The sequence below is a fragment of the Protopterus annectens genome, chromosome 2.part0 (assembly GCF_019279795.1).
Source record: "Protopterus annectens isolate FY-2018-M chromosome 2.part0, PAN1.0, whole genome shotgun sequence".
Taxonomy (NCBI): Eukaryota; Metazoa; Chordata; order Ceratodontiformes; family Protopteridae; genus Protopterus; species Protopterus annectens.
In genome coordinates this window covers 74,650,540-74,663,065 of record NC_056728.1, presented here as the reverse complement: position 1 = coordinate 74,663,065, position 12,526 = coordinate 74,650,540, and the positions used below count along the sequence as shown (strand labels likewise).

Below are 12,526 nucleotides of genomic sequence, written 5' to 3'. Positions count from 1 at the left end.
AAAGATGAGGTGTCCACTGTAAGCTGTCCTGTTAAATCCTCCAGACCTGGTAAACCACTAAAGAAAACAAGCATTGACTGAGTTAAAAATGTTACTAACAGCCAACAACTGTATTTATTTAAAATGTTGTATAAGCCCAGAAGTTTTTTTTAATGATGTTACTAGATAACAATTTTAAATCAGTGTAATGTAAAATGTGGCAACCATATGTATAGACAGATGAATGAATAAACAGATATAGAGATATAAATATAGGGGTATATATATATATATATATATATATATATATATATATATATATATATATATATATATATATATATATATATATTTATTTTATGTGATCGAATGCCCAAAAGGTCAACCAGCTTTTCAGTACTCATGATTGAAGTGATGTAAAGTGTAAATGCCAGAATGGTCAATGAACAATAATGCTCAGTTCAGTGTTTATGTAGTGTGTTTTAATTCCTATGTTCATATGTGGAACTTTTCTCCCCGGGCCTCCGCTGAAAATGGACCTACATCCAGTCGGACACTCCCGGTCAACAAAAATAAATAAATGTGTGTTTTTGCCGGGTGGGCCTTGATGTGATTTTGGATGCTAGTGTTTTGTAGTATATTTTTCTGTTGAGTGGTAATGTGTTTTGGTGAATCATTGCTGGTGCAGTTCTCTGTGTACATTGGCACTGATTTCTGTCTTTTGGGAGATTTCGCCTTTGAGTTGGACTATCACAGAGTTGGTATATTGAAATCTGGGGGTGTGGAGGCTTCTTTACCTATCGAGAGGGAAAATACTTTGCTTATACTTTAGCCTTGTGTACATTTTTGTATTGTATTTGCTATTGTATGGGACAGTGTTGTGTGCATATGTTTTGAGCAGTGTTCTTTTTTTATTCATTTATATTTTGTTCTTTTTGTAGGCTACAGATTATATCCTTCCCTAAAATGCTTCCATTTATCCCACTTTATCATAAACATTTAATATCTCAAACAAGCAGGTATATTTGATTAGATAATTCATAGTTTTCTTCAGACACTTTTTATATTTGCTTACATCCAAGTTTATGACTTTTGAGTATGTTTTGCAAGATAGCTTTTTAATCTGTATTCTGTAACAAGAAAGTGAATCATTGCTACCAAAACAAAAACCATGAGCTAGCGATAGAAGGTCATTAAGCAAGAGACTGCTCTTAACTGAATAGAAAAGGAGGTCATAAACCACAATGATATATTCATATATCATTTGCTGTATACCCAAGAAGCATAACTGACAGCGTTTGAAGACTGAGGTTACACTGAGGATAAGTGGGCGCCAGTGGTACTGTGTGATGAGACAGACAATCAACAGAAAACAAAGACAACCATTGTGAAAAAGCTGTTTTCAAAATTTACCTGTAAAATGTACTGTGACGAAGAAATCAGTTTGGATATACTTGCCTTCAACAGTTACATGAAACACTATGCTGTCATCAACAGTATCACAGAGATACTCTCCTGAATCACATGCTTCTGTGTTCAGTATTACAAGTGAACGGAAGGCTCCTTCTTCTTCCAGGCAGAATCTCTCATTGTCTGCGATCTTTTCTCCATCTTTGTACCACTTCACCTGTCCATCCTCCCGTGATAGCTCAAATTCCAGAACAATGTCATCTGATGCACTGCAGCGGTAATCTGTCCTCAGGCCAGGCCTTCTGAGAACCTTAACAGGTGGCTCTACACAGACAGAAACACTATGTCAGTACTTTAATCTTGAAAACGTAACATAGAGTTTTTACTTTTTGGGAGCAGGTACTCTGTAAAGAAATATATAATTTCACACCTTCAGATCTTCATAACAGAAAAAGTAGCATACAAAACAGTAAAATTTATCCAAAACCCCAGAAGGTAAATAAGCAAACTGATTATATGTAGAAATGTGATTTAAACTTAAGAAAAACTTTGGTTATAATTATTGGCATATTGTTTTTTGCTCTTACATACAGCTTTACATTTTTTCTGTTTGTATGTTTCAAACCTGAGGTAGGGTTTCTTATTTTGTAGAACCTCTGACAATTATAATGATTCTTGTGTTTTGAACTACTGACTTTTTATTGTGTGAAATACAGTGGGAATAACTGTAACACAGCTGAATTATTTGGGAGATTTATTTTATTTATTTATTTTATTTTATTTTACATTTGTTGACTGGGCTAGTCCAACTGGATATATGTCCATTTTCAGTAGAGGCCCTGGGAGAAAAGCTCCAAGACAGATCCATTATACCAATATGTGTGAGGTTACAAATTCAAAACAGTGTTTGTAAGGTTACAATCAAGTTAACATAGCAGATGATACAAAACATTTTACATTACATTGCAGAGCAATATTTACAATAATATAGAACAAGATATTCGCATGAGGTAGACTGAACTTTTTTCAGGTTTACAATTCCTGAGAATGGTTGCAGAAGAGTATTTACAACATATTGAACAAGATATCCATGTGAGGTAGAGCATAACTGTATGCGGGTGTACAATTCTTGCAAAGTTTGCAGTAAAGAGCATTGAATTTAAAGTCAGAATGGAGTTAGGAGAAATTTAGTCTCAGAGGTAGTGGGTTAGTCAGGGTTGGTGCAAGGGCATAACCAGTATGTTCTAAGGTATATTTTGAGTTTTTGTTTGAAGTGGGGTAGGGAAGGAAGTGAAGTAAGATCACTAGATAGATGGTTCCAGTATTTCCCAGTTGTGTTTGAGAAAAGAGAGTTTCCTGCCATGTTGTTAGACTTACTAATGCTAAGTATAAGTTTGTTAGCAGAGCATAAGGTATTAAGATTTTTATACAGAGTAATGAGGTTTGAGAGTACAGGAGTGTTGTTAGGCTGGTTGAGGATCTTATGAGCAATGGTAAGTTGGTTAAAATGAAGCTGATTTTGCAGTTCAAGCCATCCTAGTTTTTTAGATTCTGACAGTGATGAGTTTTAAAGGGATTACCAGTAGCAAATCTGGCAATGTTATTGTAAGATGTAGTTAGTTTGAGAAGATTCTTCTTAGATAGGTTGGTGTAAATTGGTGAGGCATAGAGAAGTGTTGAGATTAGATGAGAGTGGGCAATAGTAGTTCTGGCTGTTGGAGTGAGAAAGTATTTGATCCTGTATAGGGAGCCCATTTTTCTGTTGACTGTTTTTATAGTGTTATTAATATGGGTATCGAAGATGAGGTAATTGTCTATTGTAATTCCTAGGAGTTTGGTGGTAGAATCAGGGGATATGAGGGTGCCATTGTTAGAAATGACAGAGAAATCTAAAGGCATGGATTTACAGGTGAGTGTAAAGAGAAGGAGCTTTGTTTTTTTGGGATTCAAGAGGAGGCAACATTTTAAGAACCAAGTCTCTACTACGTTAAATATTTTCTGAGTTAGGGATTGTAGTTTAGATGAAGATTCAGCTGCACAGATTAAAGTTGAATCATCTGCATACTGTATGCAGGTTGCCTGATGAATAGCTAGGTAGAGATCATTGATAAATACTGAGAATAAGAGAGGGCCTAGAATGGAACCCTGAGGGACACCCAGTGAGACTGGAAGGTGGGATGATAGTTTATTCTCCCAGAGCACAGCCTGTTGCCTATTGCTGAGGTAGGAAGTAAACCACTGTACAGCCATAGTATCAAGAGAGAGTGATTTCAGAATATTTATAAGTAGAGAGTGGTTTACCATATCAAATGCTTTTGAGAGATCAATAAATAGAGAGGAAGAGAGAACATTGCTATTGCCGTTTTTGTTTATGGTATCAGTAAAAGATAAGAGGGCAGTAGTAGTACTGTGGAATGGCCTAAAGCCATGTTGGCTTTCAGCAAGTATGTTATGTTGAATTAAATGGTTTAGAAGCTGATGGTGAATACATTTTTCCATTATTTTTGTTAAGTTTTAGAATGAGTTTATAGATAAAATTAGTTGAGGTGGGTTGTAAACAGAAGAGAGCTGGGAGAAGAGTTAAGAAGACTGGATCTATCAGGAGCTAGTTGACTGGCTAGGGATTGTATAGCCTCTGCGAAGACAGAATTGAAAGCATTGGCAGCTTGGATAGGAGTCTCATGTGTTGCACCTGTTGGGCTTGGTGTTCTGAAGTGACCTGGATAAAGGAGTCTATTGATACTTGCCCAGAATCTTTGAGGATTGTTTTGGTTTGTTTGCTGCATTTTACAGTAAAAGTTTTTTTTGTCTGAGAGAATTTCTTTTTTTGTCATGTTTCTCATATGTCTAAACATTTGTTGATCTGATGTATTTTTGGTAGTTCACCACCTAGACCAGGCTTTATTTCTGAAGAGGATTTTTTTCTTGGTTTCATTCGTAAGCCCGGGGGCAGGTCTGGACCTAGTTCTGATAGTACGTTTAGGTGCATGCTGGTTTAGGATTTCTAAGAACTTAGAGTTAAAATATTTGACAGCCTGTTCAAGTGGGAGGGTTTTTAATTGAGACCAACCACAGGCACTGAGTTCACTCTGGAAAAGGTGTTGGTTAAATTGCTTGTTGGTCCGTATAGTCCTATATGAGGTTAGGTGAGAGGTATTAAACTTTTGCCTGAATATATAGGTCAAGGAGTGGTCACTTACATCATCAGGGAGGATACCAACTGTGTAAGTTTGGTGGTAGTTATTAATAAGGCTCCAATCCAAAGTGCTCTCTTTTTTGTTTGGTTTGTTTATTCTTGTTGGGGAGGTAATGGTCTGAGAGAAGCCTTGAAGGTTAATATGAGAGGTAGGATGTTCAGTATTGATGTTCTTCCAATCTATATTAAAGTCTCCTAGGATTATAGTTTCTTGTGGGAAGGATGTTGAGACCCCACCTAAGAATATCTTCTAGTGCACTGATATTGTTTCCAGGAGGCAGACAGATACAGAAGATATATAAGGATTTACTAGAGTTAAGCTGCAATTTGGAAATAAGGACTTCAGCATGGTTGTCCTTTGGTGGGTTATAGGGTATAGAGGTGACTTGTAGTCCATCCTTAAAAAGAAGTGCTACTCCCCCTCCCTTTCTTTTAATACGGATGCATGATAAACTAAAAAAAGCATTTTCCTTGAATAGATGTATCCTTTAACTTACCTGTTGGAGCAGGAGCAGCCTTAGATCAACTGGTGCCCTAGGCAAAAAGACTCCACGCTGCCCCCTACCATACTACCTGGTGCCTCCATCCTGGTCTACCTACACCAAGTAAATACTGGAAAAGTGCCCCTGCTAGACCGGCGCCCTAGGCGGCCACCTAGTTGGCCTATGCCTAAGGCCGGCTATGTGTTGGAGTATTAGAGATGGACCAGCCAGTATTAATTGCATTTTGTTGTCTACTGAAATTAATATATTTCATGTGCCTAAAGTCAGTCAGTATATAACCAAAAGTAAAGATATAGTAAAAAATGGACCTGAAACAAACCAAAATATGTTGTGATGAGAATGTCTCTCATATCCTTATGGTGATAAAATCCTTGCAAAAAAATGGAGCATGCCCAGATTGATGGAGGTTTGATAGCAGGAACAGGACCAAAAATGATGGACAAAAATCCAAATAAGTATTACAGACTACTTCCTTTATAGCAACAATTACAGTTTTCCATGAATAGTGATCTTACTAATCAATACATCTAAAAAATGGTGAAGCTTTTTTTTTTACTTTTGAAAATGTCAAAAGAAAAGTATTTGGATGTGTTCAGTAACAATTTAAAACTATCAAATCCACTCCACACAAATGGATTGAGTCAGTAAAATAAAAAAAAAATCTCAAACCAGTAAAATCAACATATGGTTTAATTCATTTTGTTGACTGTTTCATTTCTGGAATGGAATAAAAGTTGGCGTGTGATAGAAAATTAGCTTATCTTACATGTCTGTGTCCATTACCATGTAGGATTGCAGTGCAATGGTGATAAGGGATTCTGTCCTCTCCCCCTCTGTAGTGCAGGGTCAAAGTTGGTGTATATATATATATATATATATATATATATATATATATATATATATATATATATATATAATTAACAGGAGGGGTGATGAAGGCACATTTCTTAACCAGTAACAGGCTTAGGGAACATCTCTGGTAATAATGGAGTCAACTGCTTCAGCTGTAGGATTTTTAAGCAAGTGATCTATATGTTTTGTTTACGGTCCATTACTGATATTAATATGTTTTGAGATTTTTTATTTTGTATATCACATTTTGTTTTATTGCAGTCTCCAAGTTTGAGCATCAACATTTCCCAAACAAAAATGAAATTAGAATTGTGGGGAGACTATGACTCAGTTAAAAAAACACTCTTCTTTATAATTCTGTCAGACATAAGTTACCTGATATACAATTATATGATGTATTATCACATTTTTGTCAAAATGATTACGTTTATTCATAACTGTCACTCCAGCTCCTAAATGAGGCAAAATTCTTAGTATAATTATGTAACTGAGGGCAAATTTTCATTCTTTATTGTTCTTTAATCTAACAAGTGATGCTCAGTCACCAATATAAGGTAACATCTAAACTCAAAGGATCATCTCCATTAAAGGAAAGCCGGTCATTTAACTTAATGCTGAATAAACGTCCAGTTCCAGGAAATCCAAATGTCTTTTCAAATAAAAGAATGGTATTTGGGCTATGCTTTAAACAGTAAATACCAATACAACACAATACAACACTGAAACAGTTCTGATTATAATGTCTATGCAGTACGTAATTTCCAGCATTAATCCAGAAATACTCTTTGATAACTAAATTCCTAAAAACTGTGGTTGTTTATGACCTCATAGCAATGTAGCAGTGCTGCAGGAAAGTAATTCAGTAGAGTTATACACCAGTGCTGATCCTTTATCCCTAATCTATTAATGTCTGTTAAACCCTAGCATCAAGCAGTCATTTCTCTCATACAAGGTGGTCTTCCTAAACTTGAGAAACACTGTGTCTGCTCATGATACTCATTTATTGTAATAGACTTTAACAATATTTTTATTCATAAAAGTGCAATACAGACAATGCACAATTTTATATGATTTTGCTTATGGTTCTCCTGCACTTGTAAGCTACATAATTTGTTAATTTGTGCTGCATGAGATCATTTGGATAAATAAGATAAGCACATCTGAGATTAGCTAACTGGACTACTGTGCAAACAGGAATGCTAGATTGCAAGTTATCCTATGCCTTGTTTTTTGGTGCTTTCATATATACTGCTGATCTGGGTCCTTGATAAATGATATTCCATCAGACTTAGTAGAATATTATATTGTGTCAGCGAGGACTAAAATGTGTCCTGTATTATTCTAAGGATGGGGCTGTGTAAGTAAAAACTTCATACAGGCATTATGACTAGTCTCTTGCATTTCATTCATCACTCATAAATTACTTACAGTCTTGAAAAGGTTTCTACTCATTCATCTGTAGGCAATGCATGTTTATACTTTATGGTTGTTTTTTTCTTTTTTCAGTCAAAGTTTTAAAATAGCTTTTGTCCTGTTGCAAAGATGAAATATTTTTTGTCAGGCAAGTCTATGGTGAAATACTGTACCTTGGTAAGTCTACATTTTTCTTTAGAAACATTTTCAAAGCATTTTTGTAATATGTTATAAATCCTTGCCTTCATTTTGGAGTAAAGAGATGGTATATGTAAGTTGGATGTCTTCCTTAAGTAAATTTTTTCATATGCATCCTTTAATCTCCTTTTTTAGATATTTGTCATATCTAGACAACTGTTTATTATCTTAAACTGTCTGTAGTCATTCACTAGGCTTCTTTCCTAGTTTCTCAAATACCCTCAGCCAGTTAAACATGCAAACTTTACCTGTTAAATTGCCCTAAGACAATACATGTTGCATATCCCATTCTTGTTTTCCCAGAATTCCCTTTAAGTAATCGTTCTTTACCCGCTAAATCCATCCAACCAGCTACTTACAAATGTTTAATTTCCATGTACAATGGTCAGTCAGTCCCGCGTCCTTAGCTGCTTTCATCATTGGAAATATTTGTTGTGTTCAATTATCTGATAGCAAATCCACATTAAAATGCCATCACTCTTTAATCTTACCCTGTTAATACCCTTACAACCCTCTTTACATTCTAACCTGTTATGTGCCTCTGGAGCTGCCCCACTGTGAAGCATAACTTCTTTTCTGCTCATGGGCTGGGTCATGCATGTGCAAATAGTTTCTCACAGTCTTGCTCTTAACAAGTGTAGTGCAATTACGCCCGTATCCATAACACTGCATCACATTTACTAATGCTGTATGTTATGTGCACGTTTCTAGATGCAGACTGCAGATGCTATTCAAGAACTATGATAGACTGCACACTGGGAACATTTCAGTTCATTACTTCAGCCAGATCTACCATGTCAAAGGCAATCATTTCAATGTTAAAAACTCAGACTGCGGTTCATGTAAGGGTATCTATCTGTTTTCTTCCATTGCACAAACTTTGTATAACAGTTTAAAATACATTAAAGAGAGAAATACAATACATACTATGTATCACCTTTGGAACAAATAATCAAAATGCATGTTACAAAACGTTTAACAAATATAAAATACAAAAAAGAATGACTTCCCATACTGAAGCACCATCACAACTCTATAGTTAATTTGCAAGTAATTTGCAAATAAGCAATCCCACCTAAAGAGTAATTGCAAAAGTGATGTATTGCAAGGTTCATAAATAATGGTTAAAAATGTAAAAAAAAAAAACAGTAGATGACTTGTAGATCTGTCCTTTTAAAGTGGTATGTTTTTCAACAACATTTAATAAAAACAGACATAAAAGGGATATATAAGTTATTAAGTTTATAATTGCTTTTTCTGGTTTTAATGCAAGCAATTAGTGACCTAAGTTATTTGTTATATCAGTTGTTCTTTACTAAACATGAAGAATAACTGAAAATGTTTATATAACTCAGAGACTTACTCTGATGTCACTTACCTGTCACTTGAACAATGAATTTTGCTACATCATCAGTTACATCACAGATGTACGTCCCATTGTCTTCCAGTTTGGCAGATGTCAGTATCAGCCTGCGATTAACTCCATCTTCTTCCACAAGTACATTCCTATTGTCAGTTATCTCAAGACCATCCTTGAACCATTTGACTACTGCATTTGGTCGTGATATTTCACACTGTAGCGTAAGAGCATCACCCACAAATGCTTTCATCACAGCTGGTACTGAATTATTACGAATTATTTTTACAGGGGGTTCTGAAATGACCAAGGCAAGAAAACAGAATCACAAAATACTGATAGAAAAAGAAGACCAAAAGTTGCTGTACAATAAAACCTGTTTCAAATGTAAAACATGTTTTTATCATTTTAATGAATACCATTTCACATGTTGTTGTAATACCACTGGCAGCAGATTTCTGGAACTAATCTCCAAAACCTGTTAGGCAGTTTTCTAAGATTTTTACCACAAAGTAATGATGATTAATTACTGGTACAGCCTGTTGGAGGGTGGTTGGTGGGAAGGTTGATTATTCACTATCCTGTTTTTTTCTTAACCTATTTTCAACATAAAAATTAAAGGATGTAGTTAGGTATTGATCTGACATTTGGTGACAGACTGCCTGCTGTATAACAGTAAACTGCCTAGAAGTTCCTACATATATTAGACAGTATAAACATTAGTGATCCTTCTCAAGGGAAGAGAGCTATCATAAAAAACATTCTTCTTTTAGACAAGTCTTTAGTAACAAGAATCTGTTCTGAAATCTGAAATGCCAGTTCAGATGTTACTTAATAGCCACTGTCTCTGCTAGAGTCTTTTTTCAGTAGACAAATACGGCTTATTGTCTTCTACAGTACTAATGTAGTGCATGGAGTGTTACAATTGTGCTATACTTTTGGGGAAAAGATAACGTTGTTACATACCTTACTGACATAAGAAAGGTGATTAACAAACTTTTGTTAATTACCTGTTAGTATTATGCACTGTTATGCTAAATCATAACCATGGTTAGTGCCAGCCACCACAGAACAGAGGCAAGCAGATAATACAGCTTTAAAAGCTCTTAATACACTTTGCTCTTACAAAAATGTGGGACAAAAAAAATCCATTCATTTCTCATATGGACATTTAGCTTCTGTCCACAGTTTAGCACTCCTACCTTTTTTTCTCTAACTAGTAGACCTCCCTATACATCAAAGAATTATGTCTGCCTTATCATAACTCAGTTTTTTGGATTGACGTCAACATGTACCTCCCAAACTTTATTTTGCTTTGCTCCTAAGGTGAATTTCTTGACCTCCATCTCTCAAACACACATCTTGGTTACAACTGGAGGTCTGATCATAATCTTCAATGTCGTAAATGCATCCTTCAGCTACTAAGTACAGAGCATCACTAACTCTACCTACTGTATGCAAATATATAAGTAAAATACTGCAAACAAAGCTAATGTGAGTTGTGAATACAGCTCCAAATGACAAATTTGTCAATAATGGCAAGTGAATGTAGAGATATGACTGATGGGCTTTTTTCTGCAACATGTTTCAATGAACGGTCTTCAGTGTATAAGAAATGATGGGGTCTGTGATCGTTGTTCCTTATGAAATTTTACTGAAAAATATTATCAACAAAAATTACTATAACCGAGCCATTCATTTACAGGAACAAAGTAAACAGTAATGAGATATCATGCCACATTTGGAATGTATATGCCGTTCCTGACTGAGATAAAGACAAATGTAATGTAGTTAAGGGAATGGCCTTGGGAAATGAAAAACAATGAATTCAATCCAGATTGAAGAATATACAGTGTGACATTATCTTAGCTGCTGAACTTCCTTCTATTCCAATCAGAAGAATAATCTGGTAAAGTGACAACTTTGCAAGAATGAAACTTCAGAATAACGGTTAGTGGTTATAATAAATAACTTGTGTTTCTCTGTCTCAATACATAGGAAAATCTTTATCTTTCCATTTGTGGTAACTGATTGTCAGTTTAAGCAGTTGCTGCCAGTATGCAAAGGTGAACCAATGGTAACGTGAAATAGAGAATAAAACATTTGTAAACTTAGACAAATGGAGCTACACAGTGCATATTGCAAAATAAATAGAATTAGTAGTAAAATATAGAAATGTCAAGAAATATACCAGGTAATATAAACTTAAATGAAATTCCTTTCAACCACTGAAGTGTCTTATGACAACATTAGGTGACTAATTGCTGAAGTCAGGCTTTATTATGTGTCATAGTCAAACTTGAGAAATAAGGAAAGGTGACTGGGATTTGCAGAAATGGACATACTACAGATTATCAAACAATGATTATGTTTTAATAAAACAACCTTTGGTATCATCCAGATGAGTTTTATTACTACGTGCCATAGATCATGACCAGCAGCTCAGGTCTTCTACACCGCACAGCACGAAAAGTTGGCATAGTAGGGGGATTGGGGTCATTAGAAGAAATCAAAGAAATCCCATAAATTGGACTAGTTCAACATTAGGTGGCTATGTCCAGGGCAGACCAAGGTGGAAATAGATTAAACTGTAGCATACTGTCTCTGGCTACAGATCTGATGTAACCACACATGACTGGAATATAAAGTCCAATATATCATCATTTTTCTGTAGGTAGCAGAAGAAACTTGTTTTCCAAAGCCTAGACCTTCTATGATCTAATGGGGCAGTCTTGTGAAGTATCGTACACATTTCTGGCATAAAGAACCAAACAGCTAGTCTAACCCAACAATGTATTAATGAGGAAATCCATAAAATTGTATACATGATAGATGGTAGATAATAAAGTAGCAGCAGCAGTTTGTTCCTGTTTCAGGGATACAGTCAGAGGAATTAGTAGGCCAGCTGAAAATCTGACATATGTCATATATTGGTTCCATGGCTCTCAGCTTCTTTGCTCAAGATTTGGGGACAAAGGCCTAAAATCAGGAACAATTTTTTAAACTTTACTTTAATCCACTTACGTTAATAGAACAAAAGGTTTTGCATCAACTTGCATTTTTAAACAATATGACTGACTTTACTTCTTAGTGATTTTCTAGAAAATCAAAGATTTGTATGACGAACAGGACAAATATTTATGGCAAAATCAGTGACATTCCGCAGAATCAGGGACAAATCAAAGGTATGCAGCATCCAACAGAGATAGCTACACTCCCATCTTATGTGGAACACCTAAACAAATGAACAATGGAAACCTCAGTTAAAAAGCAGCAGCTAAATGAGGGTAATTTATCATTTAGCCTGGGCTCTATGAATGTAAGATCATTATCATGTCACACGTCCATGATAATCACAAGTCTGCCAGCTGTATGGTGCACAAACTCATCAAGCTAGCCTTGATAAATTTATTGAAATGGCAATAGTAGAGGCAATTCAAATTATGTGACAAGATCTTTCATCATCTTTCTCATTTTGCCTGTCATGTTAAAAATGTTCTTACCCTCAGTCTGCAATGCAGTCTGTCATTAGCTGCACTGCACTGTACTCTAGTTCTAATACACATGCATTACAGTTTATTAAAATATTAAGATTTGTCCTACTCGCTAAGGCCAGTA

At 35.4% G+C, this 12,526-nt stretch overlaps 1 protein-coding gene across 2 annotated transcripts in view; it reads right to left on the bottom strand.

Moving 5' to 3' along the window:
* Positions 1-12,526, bottom strand: part of OBSL1 (obscurin like cytoskeletal adaptor 1) — a 1,518,259-nt gene that overhangs the window by 597,226 nt on the left and 908,507 nt on the right. For both annotated transcript variants that reach the window (XM_044060562.1, XM_044060561.1), the window contains exons 10-11: positions 8,930-9,205; positions 1,438-1,713 (exon numbers count right to left, since the gene is read on the bottom strand). In XM_044060562.1, the coding sequence (XP_043916497.1) occupies positions 1,438-1,713; positions 8,930-9,205 (552 nt within the window). The remainder of the gene's footprint in view (positions 1-1,437; positions 1,714-8,929; positions 9,206-12,526) is intronic.